Here is a 22,561-nt window from a genome sequence, read left to right on the forward strand (position 1 = left end):
ACACATGCACAGGAGACACCAGGTGAAGACAGAGGTAAGAATAGAAAGATGGGGCCAGGAGCCAAGAACACTTGGAGCCTCTAGAAGAGTCAGGAAGCACCCTCATGGAGCCCCCTAGTGGTAACATGGTTCTGTCACAATTTGCCACATACTTCAGGCTTCCAGGACTGAAACAGGATGTATTTCTGTCATCTTTAACCACCGGCGTGTACCTCTCTGCTGAAGCCACCCCAGGAACTTAGAGATAGACTTTCTGTATCCTCATACCTGGGCCAGGAGAGGCCACAGTTCAGGCTTGCATGGATGAGGGGATGCGGCCAGGCAGGTGGCTTGTAGATCTGAAGGCATAGAGTCTGCTCTGTAGAAGGTTCTCTGCAGTCGCTACTCAGCTGAGATGGGAGGATTTGGGCAGTTGGGGTCCGTGTTGTCAGTGTGTCCCCTGGAAGGAAGGTCCTGGAGAGGTCCAGGAGTACATAGTAGTATATCCTGAGCTGATGTGGGCAGCCTCTGGGCGCTGCTTGGTTGGAGACACCTCTCTGTGGGAAGCAAGTGTGGCTGTGTGTGTGGGGGGGTGGGGGGTGGTCCAGATTCTGGGTGGCACCAACTGTGAGCAAATCTGACTGCGCAGATCCAGTGTCTCTTCCCTTCCATGGCTCCTCCTTTATGTGGCTTTTTTTTTCTAGTAGCTTTTTCTTCTACTGCCTGAGAAACTCCCATCATTTTTCCTATAGTGCATCCTGCAGGTGTCCAGAAAGGTGCCTACTCTCTCCAGACCTCAGTTTCCCATATGTGATCATGCTCCACTGGGATATCTGAGCCCAGGAAACACCATAGGGCAAGTGTTCCCAGAATTGGCGCATGGTGGCTTCTGCCATGGTTCTCATTCACCGAATGGGGGACACCGTGGCCCTGCAGGCATCTGGCTCACCTCCATGATCTAGCTACCTTCTTCCTGCCTGGCCATGGTCAGCTGGAAGAGGGAGGACAGCCCACCTCTGCCCCACTTGAGGTGACCTCTGGAGCCACCCCTATTTTGGGGGGCACCTCTGACAGCTCCCTTGTCAGCTAGAGAAGGTTGGAGCTGGGACCCTGTCCTCACCCAGTATCCCACCGATGCCACCAGAGGCCATCCCCAGGATATCCTGTGGCTTTCAGCTAAGAAGTAGCAGACCTTCTTGGACCCAAGCAAATGGCATGATCTATGTCCTCTCAGACTGGCTGTGTCTCATCTGTACTAAATGTCTTAGAGTTCCTAAAAAACCTAAATGTGTGTAGCACGGGGCTGGCTCACAGTGAAAGACAGAGGTGGTTTTGTAGCAACCTGTGTCCACTCCTGTTTAATGGGGAGAAGCATTTGCTGCAGATGGAAGACTGTGGGTGTGTGGGAGCCATTCTGGCTAGCAGCCCAGGTGTTGGTAAGTACCTGGGGTCAGTGACAGATGCAGTGAGCTGGAGGTGGACAGGGCCCTGTGTCTGCCCAGAATGGATCAGCTTCTGGAACAACTGAGTAAGTAGAGTACAAAGAACAGAAGATATGTGTTCAAGGCTCCTCCTGCTCCGAGCTGCCTTTCAGGATCCCAGGTTCAGTAATAGCCCAGCCCCTCCCCATGGAAGGGGGGCTGTGGAAGCCAGAGCCCTTCTCCAAGGAGGGGCTACTACAGCGCCCCCATCCTGAAGCGCCCATCAGTATAGCCCCAGTGCCCAGGGAAGCCCCAAGAGCCACCTGAGTGGGCAGGATAGCAGGGAAGATGGGCCACAGGGAGGATGGACCACAGGAAGGATAGACCATGGGAAGGAAGGACTACAGGAAAGATGGACCACAGGGAAGATGGACCACAGGTCACTTGTTTCTTCCCAGGGAGTTGAAGATAAGAGAAATATCATTAGGCTAACAAAAACTGAGGTACATTTCAGCTATGGCGAGAGAATACTGGAGTCCCATACCTACCCCAGTTCTTTATACTGCCCCTCTCCCACCAACCAGCACCCTCCCCCTTCCCTGCCCACTCAAATTCCTCTACCTGCCCCAATCCTGCGACCCACCCCTCTCAAACTCTTACCTACAGCTCAGGGACCATGTGTGGAGGGGTTGGTGACCACATGTAAAGCCAGCTTTCAGGACAAAGGCTCCCTATCTGGAATGGGGATTCCAGATAGTTATTTCATTCTTTTTTCCCCCCTACTTCCTCCTGTGAACTTGGTGCTTTCCTTCTTCCGCAACCAGTAAAGCACAGCTGGATCTCCCTCGCTGAACCTGAGGCCAGCCTGGCAGGCGAGAGTGGCCTCTGCCCTCCTGCTTGGGCACAGGCAGCTGATCTGGGCTGAGAGGTGGTGCTGGCAAAGCTGGCCAGATGCCTGGTGGCCTCTGTAAAAACCCCATCTGGACCCAGCTTACAGAGTGTGAGGGGTTCACCTGGTTTTTCTCCCTCCATCTCCCGTAGCCTGGGCAGGCTGGGGAGGATATGGCGTGACTTTGGGTCCTGGGTATCCAGGGTGCTTGGAGCAGGACTCTTCTGTCCCAGGAAACATGGGTCAGGTGCCCAGCCAACCAAGCATCTGAGAACAACTCCCCAGATGGGGAGAGGAGGCCACACCCTCTTCTGCCCTCCACACCTGAGTGCACCTGCCAGGGGAGATCACCAAGTCCATCCCCTGGTTGATGAGACAGGTCCAGTACTTTTCCAAAGTATACCTAGAAGCCTCAGCTGAAAGAAAGTGCCTGAGAATCCCCCACCCCGGACACATACACACAAACACACAAAGTTGTGGATAGTGTCACAGGTGTGTCACCAGCTGCCCCAGAGAGGTCCCTGGTTGCTCCACTCAACAGCCTGGCACTAAGATACCCAGTTACCTCCTACCCAGGACACAGCTCAGAGATCTATGCCCCCTAGGCCTCTTTTTGGCTGCCAGGGACCCCAGTAAGAGGGAGGTCAGTGGCTGTATGGAGTTGTCAGGGGCCAGGGAAGGAATCCTGCACCCACCCTGGCCCTGTTGGGGTGGAGATCTTAACCACTCCTTCCCTCTGCGTGGCCTCTAGCTCTCCTTTCCCTTCCCCTCTCCTCTTATCCCTTCCCCTCCTCTCCTTTCCTGTCCCTTCTCCTCCCCTCCTCTCTTACCCTACCCTAATCTACCCTACCTTGTCCTACCCTAGAGAGGCTTCGGTGCCACCTCTACCTGAGGTTTTACCAGAAAGCTTGGTCTGGACATCTGCCCAAGGATTCCCAGCCTGAGGCTCAGGTTACTGGGCACAGGACAGCTCCCTGGAGGAGCTTCCAGAGCTGCCCTCCTACATTGCTCAAAAGGCAGAGCTCAGCCAGGTGCCTGTGGCCCATGCCTGTAATCCTAGTTACTCAGTAGATCTCTATCTGAGGATCGAGGTTCGAGGTCAGCCTGGGACAGGAAAGTCTATGGTATCCTTATTTCCAATTAACTACCATAAAAACTCAGAAAGTGGAGCTGTGGCTCAAGCGTTAGATAGTGCCAGCCTTGAACAAAAAAGCTAAAAGACAGCACTCAGACCCTGAGTTCAAGTCCTTATACTGGAATGCGCATGCATGCACACACACACACACACACACACACAAGGCAGATCTCAAAGCTGCTTCAACAGATCGCTGGCCAGTGTGACATCAGCACAGGGCATGGCCAGGGGGCTGTCACCACCCTGCACACCCTCAGTCCACACTGTCCCTGGTGGATGGGGAGCCTCCAGGGGCATTCTGTGCTCAGAGTGGATCAGTGACAGGCCTGACACACCCATGCATATCAGGAGGCAGGCACAGAGCAGGAATAGAACGTGTCTACTTTCCAAACTCCCCAAGTGACAACCTGGATTAGAGACTAGGACACCTGGAAGGTGCGCTGCACAATAGGCCATTCACTCAGAGGGACTGGCCCCATCCCATCCATGGTCCCTTGCTTTCCGGCTGCTTCCGTCCTGGGCAGTCTGTGATTCTCCACATGCCAGTTCCCATGTGTATCCTAGCTGACAGGACAGGGGCAGCAGGCAGCAAGGCCTGGGAGATCCGGGACTGCTTTGCTCCTCCTGGCTCCTGAGATTGTGAAGGGATGGTGGTGCATGCATTTAAGTCAGGACTCCTCGTGGTATCATGGACCCCGTGGGGGCCAGAGCCACAGAGATGTGTCCACAGCAGTGGCTGTGGCTATGGTAGCATAGACTTGGGGGGAGCTTGCTGAAGTCCAGCTCCAAAACTCTGAGCTGCAAGGCCTGGGGATGGGCCTGGCCTCATTTGTAATGGATCACGCTTTTCCTCCCTCCCTTTTCCCCCTCCTCTCTCCTTCCCTCCCTCCTCTCCTTCCCTTCCTTCCTCCCTTTCTCATTTCCCTTCTTCCCCTCCTCTCTCCCCTCCCTCCTTTCTTTCCTCTTTCCCTCTCTCTTCCCTCCATCTCTCCCTCCCTTTATGTGGGTGAGACCTACCTCTCCAGAGCCAAGGTTCTCAGCAAGAGAGGTGGGGGTACCTTGCCCCTTTGCTGCCCTCTGCATATACATCCTGGGGTCTAGGAAAAATGCTCCCCACTCCCCAAGGGAGGAGCATCGGGAAAGCAGGGTAGAGCACAGACTGATGCAGAGCAATTTAGGTCTCCTGGGCAGCAGCTGGGGTCAGCGTCCTACTCCCTTCCCCTCACCTCCAGCCGGGGACCCTTTAGGATCCTCATGTTCTCTTCTTCTATCATGCAGAAAGGGAAACTGAGGCCAAAGACCACTAATAAACACTCTTTATGGGGTCTTCATGGGGGTCCTCAAAGCAGCCACAGAGCTGAGGTTGGGTTTTTGGTAGTCAGGCACCAGGTGTCGGGGTGTGAGTGGCTATGGGGTGTGTCAGGAGGCATCAGAAACAAGGTCCCTGCAGCACCTGAGACCTTCAGGAGAGGGCCATGTGGATGGAGAGAATCCCCTGGTGGGGTACATAGCAGGGGACCCCACAGGCTGTGTGTGGCTGGCTTCCAAGGGCCCAGGACTACCACCCACTTCTGTGAAGGGTGGCGGTAGTTCTCAGAACTCAGGGATACGGAAGCAGGAACTGTCCTGGACCAGGTCAGAGAGGCCTCAAGGAAGTGTGGAGACTCCTGGAGCTACAGGGCTCAGAGCCACCTGGACTGCAGGTGTGTGACCTGCTCAGAGATCCGGGCAGGGTGAGGGAGAAGGGGCCAGACCATGGGCAGGAAGGCATACTTACTGTCTAGCACCAGGGGCCTCTGCACGTGTAGGGTAGTCAGCTGACTTGTCCCCAGGTCTGAGGAGGTGAAAGTGGGGATGGAGGGGAAGGGCTGGGGCTGCAGCTAGGCTGAGCCTCCCTTCCCCCCGCCCCCCTGCACTGGCCCCACTCACCATGGCTCAGTTGCAGCAGTTGCTTGGCTGTGCCCAGAATCCTGAGGACAGAACACTCCTGTCCCCAGGCCTTTCCCCTTGAACCTAGCAAACAATGTGCCCAGTGTAGCAGATGCCAGGGGAAGAGGGCAGCTGGGGGGGAGGAGGAGCTGGCCTGGGCCATGCAGACAACCCTTGGGTGATGCAGTCCCCCAGGGTGGGAATGGGTGGCCTTTGGGGGTGGGGGTGAGGTGACCTTTAAAAATGTTAAATTAGCCCAGTATCAGTGGCTCACACCTGTAATCCTAGCTACTTAGGAGGCTGAGATGGGAGGCTCTCAGTTCAAAGCCAACCTGGGCAAAACAAAAAAGTGTCCATGAGATTCTTATCTCCAGTGAGCCACCAAAAACAGCTGGAAGTCGTACTGTGGCTCAAGTGGTGGAGCACTAACCTAGAGGAGAAAAAGCTCAGGGACACAGCCTAGGCTCTGAGTTCAAGCCTCAGGATTGGCGTACACACACGCGCACATGCGCGCGCACACACACACACACACACACTCGAGTGTTAAATTTGTCTGTAGCTATCTCCTGCTCCTGCTTGCATACAGCACTGAGCTGGGCCATCCTGCCTGGAGCTTTCCGTCCTGTACCTGTTGGACTGGGCAGCAGCCTGGCCCATAGCCAGGGTACGGCTATCTCCAGATTATCCTCCGATAGCATGATCGGGAGGGGTCTGCCTGGTGGGTTGTTTCGGTGACTGGATTTGTGGAGCTTGCTCTTGTCAAGTAGGCAACTTGCTCTGTTGCAGCCAGGCTTAGAGGCTCCATTTGTAACTGGGGGGTTGGTGTGGGACTGGGTGGAGGGAATACCAGACTACCATCCTAGCTGGCCACTAGCTCGATTCCTGTTCCCACCACCACCACCCCCATGCACATATACCTGGAGAAATCAGTAGAGCTGGATCCTAACCCTTCTTTCAGGGTCTACCTATTGGCTCTGCTCTGTGGAGGTAGGGGTACAGTCACGTATCAGTGTACATTCAGCGTGTGTATGTGTGATTGCACACGTATGTGTGACTATAGTGGGTAGTCAGAACTGAGCTTAGCCACCCCTTATCCTGGCCCAGCCTTGAATGGACACTCAGTGAATGCTACTGGGTCTGCCTTGTGTGTGTGTGTGTGTGTGTGTGTGTGTGTGTGTGTGTGTGTGTTGCCTTGGTGTGTGTGTGTGTGTGTGTGTGTGTGTGTGTGTGCGCGCGCGCGCGCGCGCGTGCGCTGATCTGGGGCTTGAACTCAGGGCCTGGGCACTGTCTCTTAGCTTTTTCACTCAAGGCCAGCACTCTACCACTTGAGCCAAACCTCCACTTCTGGCTTTTCTCTGGTTAAGTGGAGACAAAAGAATCTCACATACTTTTTGCCTCGGCTGGCTCCAAACCTTGATCTCAGATCTTACCTCTCCAGAAGCTAGGATTACAGCTGTGAGCCACAGTGCCCAGCTCTGCTGCTTTTTTTTCTGGGCGTGGGTGCTGTCCCTCAGCCCTTCAGCTCAAAGCTAGTGAGCCACAGCACCACTTCCAGCTTTTTCTGCTTATGTGGTGCTGAGGAATCGAACCCAGGGCCTCATGCATGCAAGGCAAGCGCTCTACCGCTGAGCCACCTTCCCAGCCCCGTCTGCTGCTTTTTGATCAGGAAAAGCGTGGACTCAGAGGCAGCCCGGCCTCCTTAATATGCAGTGGATGTCGAGTCTGAACACGTGGGTCTAACTCCAACACACCCTGAGCACCTGTTCAGTAGTCCCCTGCTCAAAAGCGGCAGCTGTTTTTGGCCCCTACCCCTCATAGGGTTGGGGCTCAGGGCGGGTCGGGGAGGGGGCATTACACAGCTGGTCACTAGCAGAGCCTAAGGAAACCGTAGCCCTGAAATGCCCTCTCTGTGTGTCTGTGGACATGATCCTGTCTGCCCAGGAAGAGAGCAATGAGGGCAGTAAATTCCTTCACTGGAGGGCTGAGATTCAGGGCAGAGATTCCTCCCACAATTTTTTTTTTTAAAGGGCTGATGCCTCCATAGGGGCCTAAAGAAGCAGGAGGAAGGTATAGGTATAGGGTAGGGGTGGGAGGCATTAGAAAGTGAAGTCTTAAAGCTGGGTTCATGGCTTTGATCACATGCAACTATAATACATGGTGCAGAACAATGCATCCACCACCATGCAAAGTTCCAGGTTAGCCCAGGCAGGGCTGGGCTAGGCTGGGGATGGAATAAGTGCTTGAAATCAAGGTTGTAGGCAGAGCTCACACAAGCAGACTTCCAGCACTTGTGCTCCAGGTGAGGTGAGATCCACTGGTCCCCCCAGAAAGTTGTCGGGAGAGATCCCGCCAAAGTGAGCTGCTCTTGCTAAGGTTGCAAGCCAAAGCCCCCAGGGAGCCCTGCCTGCCCCAGCATGAGGGAATCCAAAGAAAATAAGCACACCAGGAAATCCCAGAATGCTGGCGTCTGGGAGGGCTGTGTTTGGATTGGAGCACTTCTGGGTGCATGAGGTCGTCCTGGGAGCACCATGCCCACACGGGGATCAAGGAAGCTTGAAGCCCGGAAATCATGTCTTAATTATATCCCTTTTTCTGCTTTAACCCAACCAAAATCCAGTGGAACCGGTGTTCTGGCTTTATGAGAAGCCAATATTTCCTTCCAAGCTGGGCACAATGGCCACTGTTCAACCTGCAGAGCTCCGGAGCCATGGGCTGGAGACAGCAGTCTGACATGCTCCGTTTGAGCCACAGTGATTTACTTTCCCATGTATAAAAACCATGGTAAAACTGGCGCCGGTGGCTCATACCTGAATGGCTCATACTTGTAATCCTAGCTATTCAGGAGGCTGAGCTTTGCGAAGCATAGTTCGAAGCCAGCCTGGACAGAAAAGTCCACAAGACTCTTAATCTCCAATTAACCAGTCAAGAAGCTGAAAGTGGAGCTGTGTGTCAAGTGGTAGAGCTCCAGCCTTGAGTAAAAAGCTAAGGGACAGTACCCAGGCAATGAGTTCAAGCCCCAGGACCAAATCTCTCTCTCTCTCTCTCTCTCTCTCTCTCTCTCTCTCTCTCTCTCTCTCTCCCCCCCTCGCTCCCTCCCTCCCTCCCCCACTCCCTCCCTCCCCTACTCTCTGTCAAGCTAATGTACAAAGTCAACACTTCTCTACTGGAAGGGAGAGGGAGGCACTAGGGCTTGAACTCAGGTCCTGGGCACTGTCCTTTAGATTTTTGTTCAAGGCTGGTGCTCTACCACATGACCCATACCTACTTCCACTTCCAGCTTTTTGCTGGCTAATTGGCAATAGTCTCACAGACTTTCCTGCCTGGGCTGGCTTCGAACCACGATCCTCAGCTCTCAGCCTCTTGAGTAGCTAGGATTATAGGCATGGAGCCACCAACACCTGACAGCACTATGCCTTTAACAGCTCCCAAAGCAGCCTCTCACCTCACAGGGGATCTCGTACGAGGCCAAGACACTTTCAAGCCAGAGTCTTGGGGAGATGTGTGTCCACGGAGTCACGGGAACAGCCTGTCCCCATACATCCGACTGTCCACACTGCTCCCAGGAAAGCTGAGGAATCCATTCTTGGAGTGACATTCGGGGAATCATGGAGCACAGTTTTGGGGGACACCTAAAGAGAGGGGGACCCCCCACCAGCTGAGGTACAGCTGCACTCCATCCTCCACCACTAATAAGTGTCACACCATGTTAGATGATGTCACTCCAGTGACCTCCAGTGACCTTGGCCTTGGGCTGGTACTGGACACTCAGAGGCTTGATGATCTCCTCTGCATACCTGGAGCGAAGGACCCAGCCAGAGAAGCTGAAAACCAAACACATGGGCAGCACAGGGCTCCTCCTGGCACCAATACGAAGTCCAGGCCTGTGCTTTCACACCTGGACAGGTAGCCAGCGCTGATGGGAAAATTCCCCCCAGAGTTCCCACCCTGGCTGGCTGGTGGCAGATGGAGGCAGGGATTTGGGAGGACTGGATTTCATGCTGGAAACTTCCCTGTTCTCAGACAGGTGATGAGAGACTGCATTTCCACATTGTCACGGTCGCCCGTGCGTGCTGACAGGGCTTCACGGCAGCCCCCTTGGCTGACCTTAACCTTGCATGTGTATCTTCCTCAGCCTGAGATACTTGGCACTTCGATGCTTAGAACAACGTTGACCTTTCAGAGCCATCCTGACCTGCCGTGGCCCCGTGTCCCTGCCAGAGGACGGATGGGAGGTGCTGTCACTCCTCCCAAACATGGCTGCTGCACCCTGGGTTCGGGGGTCCATGCCAGTGTCCCCCAAGTCAAGAGGCTTCCACCTTGAGGGAAATGCAGAGGCCATAGAAGACTTGACCTCGGGTTATAACTATGTGCAACACTAAATCAGCTTCCTGAGGCAGGACAGCACCAGTCCGTGTCTGCAAACTCTAGCTGGGGATGTAGATGCAAGCACAGTGCAATGGCAGCCTAGTATCCCTCAGGAGAAACAGATTGACAACCCTCTAGGGCTTCCCACACCCTGTCCTCCAAAACGAAGGGCCTATAGCTAGACCTGGATCATCTTCCAGAAGCCCAGCTGCAGCTCCTGCTGCCAGCAGAACCTCCATGAGCCCTGTAAGGCCCTTGAGGGTAGGGCAGGAACAATGGCACACACCAAGCCCACAGGCTTGCTAGGTGAACTTGTAGAAATAGGGACAGGTGTACAGATAGAGCCTCCCGTCTCTGCCGCCGGCACTTCTCGGGCCTCTGAGGAAGTCCCTCCCCTTGGCATCTCTCCTCTTTTAATGTGGGTCGGTTATGACGGCTGCATTTCTTTCCTTCCAGAAGTACCCCCGGGGTGGTTGTTGATCCTCTGTGGGGGCTTCTCTCTGGACTCACTCTTGGAGGAGAGGGGACACTGCCTGCTGGTAACAGGGACTCTAGAACCCGGCTGCCTGTAGCCAGCAAGGTCCCGGGAAGCCTGGGTGGTGAGAGGCAGGCAGAGGGTGAGTGAGAGGAGCAGGTGCCTGGTGATGACGTCACGCCTCACCCCCTAGGGGCGTGGCTCCCCTCCCACAGCCCCAGGTAGCCTTGAACTTGACCCAGTCACTGGGTCTTTGAGGGGCCCCTGGACCAACCAGTGTTCACTGCTGGGGAGGCGCAGTCAGCATGGCACTGGGGCATCCGATGGCCCAGCTCTGCCTCTGTGTGTGTCAGATGTCCCCAGGTGGCTTGTGACCGAGTATCCCCATTGGCTCCCAGCCAAGGAGGACAAAGGGGAGGTACTGTGTCTCTGCTGTGGCATCAGGGGTGGTAGGTGATGGGGTTTGTCTTCCAGCTGGGTTTGGAAATGAGTGTCGTCTAAACCCTAAACCGTAGTTGCTCGAAGTGCAGATCTCAGTGACACGTGACTATCAAAGCTAGTTCTGGGTCCATGAATGGCCGGGCACACCGGTGGCTGCCGGTCTTATCAGAGCCTTTACGAAGTGGTTGTACGCTGCTGAGACTCCAGGAGGGGGATCCGGAGAGCTCTGTTAGCCAAGCTCCCAACTTCTCTTACTGAGGACCCCGTATACTGGGAGGTGCCTGGGGTTCACACACATGGAAAGGGAAGGTTTGAGGAAAACCAGGGGGTGGAGGGCCTGGAGATGGAACAGGAAACCACAGGTAGTCAGGACTCAGTCCAGGAGCTGGACAGGAGAGCAGGGAAACTGAGGCACCTTCAGTGCCAGATGCCTGATGAAAGAATAGCTTCAGAGAGGGGTGCTGCCACCTCCAGTCAGAAGGCTGGCCCTGGCCCCTCAGGTCACATACCCCAGAGAAGTCTACAGCTGGTCCGATTTGGGGCTGAACCACTCTGCAACCAGACTTCTGTCTGTCCAGGGCCACACATCTCTTGGCCCAGAGGCAAGCACTGCCCTTTGCCCTTTCCATAGAGGATAGGTCTGGCTGCTGATGGATTGAGAAGTACTTAACACCCAGCACCTTGGGGTTGAGGTGCTGATTTTTAGTTGCCCAACCCCCACAATTTAAACACTTTGTCTAGAGCTGATTTTGAGCCACTCTGGGAGGTCACTAAGCATGGGCCAAGGCTAGCTCAATACCAGAATCTCCATCTGTAGTTAATAGGCTATCAATCCCATAATAGTAAAATGTACCAACTAATAAGCAATCAGCCTGGCATCTTTGTGACTTTTAATTAATTTCATCTATTTAGAGGTGGTTCAGTGGCAGGGTTCTCGCCTAGAATTTGTAGAGCCCTGGGTTCCATTTCCAGCAGCTCAAGAAAATAAATGCAACGCATTCACTGTATGTTTATATCATTTAATTCCATGTTTTATTTTGTGCTGGTTCTGTCTGGGGCTTGCACACAGGACCTAGAGCCTTGGCTTGACTTTTTCACTCAAGGTTGGTGCTCTACCACGTGAGCCGCAGCTCCACTAATGGCTTTTTGCTGGTCAATTGGAGATAAGCACCTCATGGATTTGTCTGCCCTCAGATTTCAGCCTCCTGGGTAGCTCGGGTTACAGGAGTGAGCCATCTAGATGCCTGGCTCTATCATTTAATGTTTAATGTCTGTGAGAACTGGTTAGCAGAATTTCCAGAAGTGTACGTCAGCCCCGGAAGCCCATCTGAACTACATGCAGCATAAGGCAGCCTGCATCCTTGTAGCAGAGCTCATCCACGTAACAAAGCCCTCCACCTCTGCCCCCTCTCCTCCAGGCAGACAAGGGAGCAGGAGACACCACCGGACTTCTTCTATTTCTCAGACTACGAGAGACACAATGCAGAGATCGCAGCCTTCCACCTGGACAGGTGAGTCCCTCCTCCCATCCGCCTCCTGCGGAGGAGCCACCCAGCACCAAGCCTGGAAATGATAGGTTTACACCTGAAAGGAGACAGCAGGCCCAGGCTCCAATATCAACACTGCCATGTCACCACAGTCGCTGTTCTCCATGCTTGGGTCTCTGTTCCGAGCCCTGTGCTTAAGACGCATGGATGAAAAGATCCATCACGAGCCCATCTTACAGACTGGAACACTGAGGCCCTGAGGGAACAATTTCCCCAGAGCCCCAAGTCCTTAATTAGAGGTAAGCACTGCCCTCAAGGCACCTCATAATCGCAGTCAGACGGACGGCAGCTGATGGGTGGTTAGAAGTAAAGGTTAAAAAAAAAAAAAAAAAAAGGGCGAGAGAGAAGGCAGGGAGAAAGGATGAAGTCTCAACTGCTGTGAAAAATTATTTTGGAGCTAGCATCAGGATTTGAACTCAGGGCCTTACACTGCCTCAACTTTTTTTTCTGATTTTTTGAGCTTCAATCCTCTAACGCTCAACCTCCTGAGTAACTAGGATTACAGGCGTGAGCTACCCACACCCAGACACTTAATTTGAATTGAGTTGCAGAGTGTCAATTCTGCGGGAGGCAATGATGTCCAGCTTCCTGACACCATCTCAGTTTCTATGCTGTTCATGAGCCTGGGGACAGCCCCAAGGGGTTGTGGCTACCGTGCATGGCCAGAGACACCACCCTTGGTCCTCCGGACACTCTCCTCGCTGACCACAGACAGTCCCATCCAGTCACAGCCTCATAGCTCAGTTGTCCCCTTGGGTCAACTCATCTAGAAAATAGAGCAGCAAACTCCAGAGGCTCTTCTCAGTAGAGAGATGGCAGGATGCTGGGCAGTACTGACTTGCAGGGTCCTGGGGACTCAGGTCCTGGGCATGTGACTCATCCTTCTGCCCCTCCCCCTGGGTCACCTCTGCACACAGCCCAGCCGTGATTGCCCATGGCGACATCCTGTGTCAGCAGAAAAGCCCCTCTGCATCCCCATTTAATTAAGAAAGTGGCCGTGTGTGCAGTTCCGTTCAGAAAGAGCTCCATTAAGACGGGTTAATCTAATTTCGTTTTAAATTTAGCCCTAGAACGAGGGCATATTTTAGTTCCCCGGGCCCTGGCAGGGCCGACGTCAAGAACAGAAAGTGTGGGTGAGGGTGCCTTCATCTGGGTACATTTTCTCTAGTACTAATGGACTCAGGTAGAGCCACAACCCCCCAAAGCCAGGTCCAAATGAAGACGGGAGGGGTGCGGCTCTCTAGTTGCAGCTGAGCGCAGCCAGGCGTGAGCCATGGAAAATAAAGATTCTTTTTTTTCCCCCCCTCTGATATTTTCTCCCCAGGATCCTGGACTTCCGCCGCGTCCCTCCTGTGGCCGGCAGGATGATCAATATGACGAAGGAAATTCGGGACGTCACCCGAGACAAGAAGCTGTGGAGGACCTTCTTTGTCTCTCCAGGTAGTCTCCGCGGGCCCTTCCCTCACATGACCTTGTCGAGTGACCTTGGTCCCCTCTAAGGAAGAGTTGGAAATCTTTGCACCATTCTCTCTGTTTCCTCCTACCTGCTTTGGGGTGTGGAAGTGGTTCCATTCTGGCCTGCTGTGTATTTTTTTTTTTTTTTTTTGGATCAAAGAGTTTTCTTTATTGGTCAGTATTATTTTGGATTACTGTGTTTTTTTTTTTAATTTTATCATTATTATAAAGGTGATGTACAAAGTTAAATAAAGAGTACATTTCTAGGGGCTGGGAAGGTGGCTCAGTGGTAGAGCACTTGCCTTGCATGCGTGAGGCCCTGGGTTCGATTCCTCAGCACCACATAAGAAAAAAGAAAAAAGCTGGAAGTGGCGCTGTGGCTCAAGTGGTAGAACACTAGCCTTGAGCTGAAGAGCTGAGGGACAGCGCCCAGGCCCAGAGTTCAAGCCCCACGACCGGACCCCCCACCCCAAAAAAAGAGTACATTTCTATTTGGACAATGTCACCACCACCACCCCGTGTGTATTTTTAAAACTTGTGTGTGTGTGTGTGTGTGTGTGTGTGTGTGTGTGTGTGTGTGTGTGTGTGTGTGTGTGTGTGTGTGCGCGTGCACACACGCACGCACAAGTAACTTGAGGCCTTGTGCTCTGGCTTGGCTTTTGTGCTTAAGGCTGATGCTCTACCATTTGAACCATACCTCCACTTCTATCTCTTGGGTGATTAATTCAAGATAAGAGTCTCATGGATTTTTCTATTCTGAGCTGACTATGAACCATGACCCTCGTATCTCAGCCTCCTGAGTAGCTAGGATTATAGGCGTGAGCACCAGCCCTCAGCTGCAGCACTTCCTAAGCATCTACCTTCTCCAGGGAGCCTCCGGATAGTGCTCCCCCCATCTGTTAACACCCACAGTAGGACTCACCTAGTAAAGGGCCGATGGCCTTCCTTCCCGGACATAGCAATGGTTCACAAACTGGGGTTTCTCCAATCCCTGAGGTCATCCAGGATGACCTGCCTCTTGGGAAGATGTGCATGGCTGAGATGGACAAGTGTCCAAGCCCTTGAGGCCTTACCTTGTGAACGCCCCAATCACACAGAATCAAGTCATATTCTTGTGCTGTGCCCACGTGCTTTGCCCTGGCCCTGTTGACCCACTGATTCTCTGAACTCTTCTGAGCTGAGCTCATTCCTGTGAGCCCCTTCCAGGTGTGGACCCTTCTCAAAGGTTTTGATTGGTCAAGTGGTACAGGCAAAGCAGAGTTCGTGACGTGCTGTGGGGAACTGGAATGCCTGGAGGCTACCTGCTCCCAACACAGGCCTCCCCAGCACCGCCAAGCCCTGCCACTCCTGCAGATAAATCCCATTTATTTATAAGACCCTCTGTCAGCTGGGTCTTAAGGATTTGCTGGCACATAAAAGCCCAATCTAAAAGCTCACTTCTCATAGATGTTTGAGATACATTCTACACTTTCCTTCCTTCCTTCCTTCCTTCCTTCCTTCCTTCCTTCCTTCCTTCCTTCCTTCCTTCCTTCCTTCCTTCCTTCCTTCCTTCCTTTCTTGCTTGCTGACTGGTACTAGTGTTTGATCTCAGGGCCTGGGTGTTGTACCATCCCTGGGCTTTTTTTGCTTTAGACTAGCACTTCTACCACTTGAGCCACATCTCCACTTCTGGCATTTTGGTGGTTAACTGGAGCTAAGTGTCTCACAGACTTTCCTGCCCATGATCCTCAGATCTCGGCCTCCTGGGTAGGTAGGATGATGGGTGTGAGCCACCAGGGTCTTGCCACTCTGCATTTTTTCTTAACTGCAACCATAGATTTGTCAGAATCGAGGTTTATAAGTGCATACTTTAATTAAGTGCCACCTCTGTCTAAACTCACCCAGCTCTGACTCTTGCATGGCCTCTTCCTCAGATTCCCATTAATAAGAGAAAAGTGTTGTTGTTTTTTTAAGAAAAAGAAAAAAAGGAAAGAAAGGAAAAATGATCTCCTAAATGAAGATCTTCTATTGGGAAGATCTTGGGGTGCACTGTGCCTGGTGTTACCCCAGGACCAGGAGAGGATTACTCACAGGTATCACAGTCCCAGCCAGATGGCATTCACTGTTAGTAGGGGGTTCCTTCCAAAAGGACTGCACCCCAGAGCTTTATGATGGACTCCTGGTATCTGGGCTCCTGTCCCCTTCAGCTGCTGGGACTTCAGCCCCAACATTCCCTCCTCCAGCCTCAAATCCCAGCCTCTCCATCACCCAACCCCTACTTCCTGCCCTCACTGCCCAAGGGGCTGACCGACCTCTCTGTCCAGCTGTGGACAAGCCATGGGCATCATAGCCGAGTGGCATGTATCTATTGGGTCTTAGGTAGGGTTTTGGGGGGAAGTGGATATTAGAAGACAGGGATACTAAGGTTTGAATTCAGGACCTTGTGATTTCTAGGCAGGGGTTCTACTGCTCGAGCTACGCCTTCAACCCCTTTCTGCATTGGTTATTTTTAAGGTAAGGATATCAATTTATGCTCAGCCCATCCTGGGCTGTGACAGACACATACCACTCTACCCAACCATTGTGCTTCCTTGGTAGCTGGGGTAACAGGTATACACTGTCAGGCCCAGCCATTAATTGAGATGGAGTCTCTTGAGCTTCTTTTATGCCCAGGCTGTCCTTGAACCAAGATCCTTGTATCTTTGCTTCCCTAGTAGCTAGGATTACAGGCTTGAGCCACACCCGGTGCCCGGCTGTTAGTTTGTTGTTGTTGTTGTTTTTATATATATAAAAAAAGGCTAAGAGTCTAAGCAGATACATTTTTATAGTTCCCACCAGGCACCAATAGCTTATGCCTATAATCCTAACTAGTTAAGAAGCTGAGATCTGAGGATCATGGTTCAAAGCCAACCTGGGCAGAAAGGTCTGTGAGACTCTTATCTCCAGATACCTAGAAAAAAAAAAAAAAGTGGAGGTTTATCTCAAGAGGTAGAGCAACTAGCCTTGAGTATAAAAGCTAAGGGACAGCACTCAGACCCTGAGTTTAAGCCCGAGTTCAAGCCCCAGTACCTAGGACACACACACACACTCTCTCTGTCTCTCTGTCTCTGTCTGTCTGTCTGTCTGTCTGTCTGTCTGTCTGTCTGTCTCTCTCTCTCTCTCTCTCTGTCTCTCTCTCTCTGCCAGGCAATCCCCGCCCCCTGGCCATGAGGCTCTGTCAGCAAGATTTTTCCCCCCTAAAAGCCCTTGGGAATGAATGTCTGGTTTCTCCAAAGTGTGGGGTCTCGGGAAGCAGCTTTGATCTTGTTTTAGAAAATGAAGCCTGTTTGAATTCATCTGATTTTTTTTTTTTGCTTAGCTTGTACTTCTAGAACTTTCTCTCTCTCTCTCTTTAATGCCAGATTTGTCTTTGTTGCCTTGCAGAAGCTAAGTTCAGGGAAAGTTTTGATTGTTTCTGCCTCTGAGTAGCTCTGCTCTGTGTACATAGGTCAGATAGAAAACCCTGTCCTGCTGCTGGGGGTGAGCAGGGCAGCAGCCTCCATTTCTCAGGGCCCTCTGCAAGTCCAGGCTGGCCCAAGTCCCCTCCTCCTTCTCCTCCACTTCCTCCTCCTCCTCCTCCTCTTCCTCCTCCTTCTTCTCTATACTAGGACTTGAACTCAAGACCTCACACTTGCTAGGCAGGTGCTTTACCATTTGAACACTGCCCCCAGCCTTACTCTGAATTTCCAGACCTGTGACATTCACCCTGGTCACCAGGGCCAGCCTGTGCCCTTCTATGGGGTGGACAGGCCAGACACCCATTCTGGACAGCCCTCCCCCAGCCCCACACGGCACTGACGGGTTCTGCCCAGTGCTCTCTGTTGCAAACTCCTTTTCCTGCCTCAGGGTCATTCAGGCCATCTGCACTGTGTCCAGTTCAAATGCGTGCAGAGGGCAAAGAAGGTCCCGTGGGGTCCTCTGCTGGTGGTGGCCAGGATGCCACCCTGACTGAAGTGAACTGACCAGTGTCACAGCTTTTCCAGGGAGCCTATATTTCCAGGGTGGGCAAAAGGGACAGGCACCCTCCTTGATGACCACTGAGTGGACTCTGGGACATTCACACAGCCCTTTCTGGGTGCTCAATGAGGTCTCTGGGGTCAGGAGCCTGAGGATTTCTGAAGAAAGTTGTGAAATCACTACTCCCTGGCCACCAGGGAGCTCACTGGCTCTGTCGTTGGGTCCTGGGAAGAGATGGAAATAGAGCCTCGCTCCATCCTGGCTGGACAGGTGAGCTGAGCACAGAAAGGGTATTTGTCTCACCCCAGGTCACACAGCGGGTGAGGGACCCCCACCCCACCCCACTCTCAAGCCCCGCCTCTCCACTCCGAGTACAGCTTTAAAACCAGCTTTGGATCTGGAGAGGAAGGGATTGGAGCTGTGAAATGCTATTTTTCCCCCTTTCAACATGATAGCATCTAAACCCAGCTAAGGCACGACAGGAAGCCTGACAGAGCCGTCCAGTCGCATGGCCCTGGCCAGTGAGAGATGAGATAGAGATGAAAATAGAGCTGCTGCCTGGGCTGAGCCTGGGATTTTTTTTTTCTTTTTTTTCAAACCTCCGGGTTGCTGATTAAATGCTATCAGCCTGTGGGGCCACACAGGCTGATCTCTCTCAGATCCTTCCTACCACCGTAATTATCCAGCCCTGGTTCTGAAGTGCTGAGGCCTGGGGAGGGCAGGGAGAGGCAGGAGACCGTGCACAGAGCTGGTCCTGACTTGCTACACCCAGGGCAAGGTGGGTCTGCTGTGGGCCATGCGGGTACCTCTTCATCCAAGGCTTCAGCTTGCAGATCGGTGACACAGACAGCCTCCCCGGCCCTTCCTGCCCCGTGGATGTGCCCGGCAGAGCTAAGCTGGCATCCATAGGAGCCCACAGGACCTGGACATACGACTCAGGGAAGAAGTCACATGAACTTCTATAGCCCCAGGTTTGCAAGGTTCTCCTTGTCAGGCAAATAAAAGAGAGTATGAAAAGGTAGCTTGGATCTGTAAATAAATGGGCCAATACACCATCCGTGGGGCTGTGATCCAATCAGATGACCACCTAGCCTTCCCCCCACCCCTGCAATGGGGAAGGGCTAAACCCTTGAATGAAGGTAGTTAATAGGTAGCCAGGAACTTGTAGATTCTAAACAATATTTTTTTTAATTGAGCTATAATTCACATGGCATAGAACATAACGTTTTAAAGCATAGGATTGAGTAGTTCCAGCAGATTCTTGATGTGCTCAAATCTGAATCCTCAAAAATCCAGGACATCCTGCTGGACCAAATCCAGAACCAAAGCCCCACACCTGTCACAGAGCCCCAATGTTTTCCCCCAGCCCTCAGCAGCCTTGGGGTGCCATCCCTGTGGAATCTACCTGCTCCAGGATGGTTTGTATAAGTGAAGACATGCTCGTGATTTACCCTGCTTTCTCTCACTGAGCATGAGGTCCTTAGTGGTTCATCCAAACTACAGCTTGTGTCTGAGCTGCATCCCTTTTCCGTAGCAAGTAATATTTCACCATATGAAAACTTGAGTGTGGCTCTCCACCACCAGCTGGTGGGCATTTGTTAATTGTGTTATCACCGCTGCCTTGGACATTCTTAAGCTTCTTAACAGAAATACATTTCCTTCTTCTCTTTGAGGAGTACCCAGGTGGGGGAATGGCTAGGGTCCTATGGTGATCCCGATGCCCAGATAACCAGTGGTCTTGCCATGAGCTTCTGGACCATTGTGTTTCTTCTTCAAGAAGAAGATAGAAGTAGGTGCCCGTGGCTCACACCTATCATCCTCACTACTCAGGAAGTTGAGATCTGAGGATTGCAATTCAGAGCCAGCCCAGGCAAGAACGTCTGTGAGACTCTTATCACCAAAAAAGCCAGAAGTGGAGCTGTGGTTCAAACAGTAGAATACTAGCCTTAAAGCAAAAGAAGCTCAGGGACAGTGCCCAGGTCCTGAGTTCAAGTCCTAAGATCAACACAGAAATAGAAGATCTATCCCTCCACTTCCATCTAAGTCATTTGCCCATATATTAGATAGGTTGTCTTTTTTTGTTACTGAGTTTTAAGCATTCTTTCTTTCACTGTGGTGCGCGCGTGCACACACATACACACGCGCGCGCATGCATGTGGCTGTAACTAAGGATTGATCTCAAAGCCTTGAACTTGTTGTCAGGCATTCTACCTCTTGAGCCATTCCCCAACCCCTTTGCTTTTAGTTTGTTCTGTAGGTAGTCTCATACAATATCTGTGGACCAAGATCCTCCCAAGGAGCTGGGGTTACAGGGGTGCCCCACCATGCTTGATCCAAGTGTTTCACATATTCTAAATATTAGAAGATCCTTGCCAAAAACAGTTTTTGCAAAAAATAGTTTGCAAAAATAGTTCTTTGCAAAAATAGTTCCTCCTGTTCTGTGAAGTATTTCTTGACTTTCTTTGTGATGTGAATCATTTTGGGGGTGAAGGGGTGCTTTTTTTAGGTCTTTTTTTTTTGTCAGTCATGAGACTTGAACTCTGGGCCTAGGTGCTGTCCCTGAACTCTTCAGCTCAAGGATAGCGCTCTACCACTTGAGCCACAGCACCACTTCTGGTTTTCTGGTGGTTAAGTTGGAGATAAGAGCCTCATGGACTTTCCTGCCCAGGCTGGCTTTGAACTGCGATCCTCAGATCTCAGCCTCCTGAGTAGCTAAGATGACAGGCGTGAGAGGCCAGTACCCGGCTGAGGGGGTGCTTTTGAACATTGCTTGTTCTGAGAGTGAAGAAATCAGTTGGATCCTAGCTCTGACCCCGAGCCCTGTGGCTCTAGAGGTTCGATCTGCAGGGCCAGAGGTGACTGTTGAGCTGAGGACGGTGATGATTCCTGCCCAGGCAAAGCCAAGCAAAACCCTGAGAAGGCCATGGGATGGCACATGGGACAAAGCCCAGCTGGGACATTAGTCCCCATGGGACCACACTGAAGGAGGAGTTGCAGGTGACCGGCTTTGTCTCTCCATCAGCCAACAACATCTGCTTCTACGGAGAATGCTCATACTACTGCTCGACGGAGCATGCCCTGTGCGGGAGGCCCGACCAGATAGAGGGGTCCCTGGCTGCGTTCCTTCCAGACCTGTCCCTGGCCAAGAGGAAGACGTGGCGGAACCCTTGGCGCCGCTCCTACCACAAGCGCAAGAAGGCCGAGTGAGTGTCGGGATCCAGGCTGCAGCAGAACAGAGAGTCTGGAGGATCTCCCCACAGCCCAAGGAGGGAGTCAGATTATCCTTATCCCGGGGAGCAAAAGGGGGCAGCAGGGCCATGTGCAAAGCCAGCATGTGTGTGACACAATGGCTGATCTATTGGCTGGCCAGCAGGACTCTAATCTGAGAATTAGAAACCCCTAAGAGTAGCCCTGCACCGGTAGCTCATGCCTGTCATCCTAGCTACTGGGGAGGCTGAGATCTGAGGATCGCAGTTCAAAGCCAGCCTGGGCAGGAAAGTCCATGAGACTCTTATCCCCAATTGACCACCAGAAAATAGGAAGTGGCGCTCTGGCTCAAAGTGGTACAGCGCTAGCCTTGAGCAAAAGAGCTCAGGGACAGCTCACAGGCTCTGAGTTCAAGCCCCCCACCCTCACCCCCCCCCAAAAAAAAGCCCCTTAGAAGTGCTTAGCCTGCCCTCCATTGGGGTCCCTTCCGAATACAGCCCCTCAGTGCCGTGTTCCATTTGTCCGCTCTCAGCCCCACACTTTTACCAATGCCCTGTGGCCAGGGCTGGTCCTCTGCGAACACTCAGTCTCAGGGATCAGCTCCTGTCCTTGCCCAGTGTCACCCCAATAGCTCCATGCCCTCCGGATGTAGGCCTCTTTATCAGCTCAGAGGAGGGGCCCAGGCCTCAATCTGGCTCTCTGCAGGTGGGAAGTGGACCCCGATTACTGCGAGGAGGTGAAGCAGACTCCACCCTATGACAGCGGCCACCGCATCCTGGACATCATAGACATGACCATTTTTGACTTCCTCATGGGTATGTCCCTCAGGGTTGTGCTGGCCAATGGGAAGGCAGGGCCCAGGCTCAGGTCCTGCCCACCTGGCACTGACTGAGTGAGGATCCTAGGGACTTGAGGAGGGAGGGATGGGGCTGAGCCACTGCTGCTGGGTTGTGTGGGACCTGAGGCTGCATGGTGGGGGGTGGAGAAGGGACAGAGGCCTCTGAGCACTCTTTGTCTCTCTAGGGAACATGGACCGTCACCACTACGAGACCTTTGAGAAGTTTGGAAATGAGACTTTCATCATTCACCTGGACAACGGGCGAGGGTGAGGCCTCCACCCTGAAAACAACACCTGCCCACCTTACTTGCCCACGGGGTCCAGCCCAGCCCCGGAGAGAGCAGGCCCCAGTGGGGAGGGATAGCCGCTCTCACTGGGAAAGCCAGGGACACGGGCACAGGGAGGGGGTCTGATAGTCAGTCCCCCGAGGAAGCATGTTTTGTTTGCCCAGGGAAACTGAAACTGAGGCTAAAGGCTGCTATTCCCACCCCCCCAACCCTGCTCCCCGGTCAATCCTCAGGCTCTTCCTTCCTTCCTTCCACAGGTTTGGGAAGTATTCTCACGATGAACTTTCCATCCTGGCGCCCTTACAGCAATGCTGCAGGTATGGCAGCCACCAGCAGCCCGGCCATCGGGAGGGGAGATCCACAGCCCCGAATCACACGCCCCCTCCCACTGCCAGTGACCTCTCCCCTTCCCCTTCTCCCCCTTAGCCGTCAAAGGCAGGCTCCTCTCGTTCCTAGGCCCTGTGAGGTTGTGGGGCCAGCCAGCAGTGGCTCTCATGGCTGGGACACAGGCTTGTAGGGGGGAAATGGTTTGAATAAGAAATCAGAGTCCACCTGTCCAGACAGACCACCAAGCCGAGTTAGGGACAGTCCCTTGATGAGCTGCCCACCACCTGCCTA

At 52.9% G+C, this 22,561-nt stretch overlaps 1 protein-coding gene across 1 annotated transcript in view; it reads left to right on the forward strand.

The window, feature by feature from the left end:
• Window positions 1-22,561, forward strand: part of Fam20c (FAM20C golgi associated secretory pathway kinase) — a 48,385-nt gene that overhangs the window by 24,074 nt on the left and 1,750 nt on the right. The window contains exons 4-9 of the mRNA XM_070033371.1: window positions 12,053-12,145; window positions 13,506-13,621; window positions 20,634-20,814; window positions 21,524-21,633; window positions 21,842-21,923; window positions 22,201-22,260. Of these exons, the coding sequence (XP_069889472.1) occupies window positions 12,053-12,145; window positions 13,506-13,621; window positions 20,634-20,814; window positions 21,524-21,633; window positions 21,842-21,923; window positions 22,201-22,260 (642 nt within the window). The remainder of the gene's footprint in view (window positions 1-12,052; window positions 12,146-13,505; window positions 13,622-20,633; window positions 20,815-21,523; window positions 21,634-21,841; window positions 21,924-22,200; window positions 22,261-22,561) is intronic.

The sequence above is a fragment of the Dipodomys merriami genome, unplaced genomic scaffold, assembly GCF_024711535.1.
Source record: "Dipodomys merriami isolate MVZ:Mamm:240054 unplaced genomic scaffold, mDipMer1.0.p SCAF_22, whole genome shotgun sequence".
NCBI lineage: Eukaryota > Metazoa > Chordata > Mammalia > Rodentia > Heteromyidae > Dipodomys > Dipodomys merriami.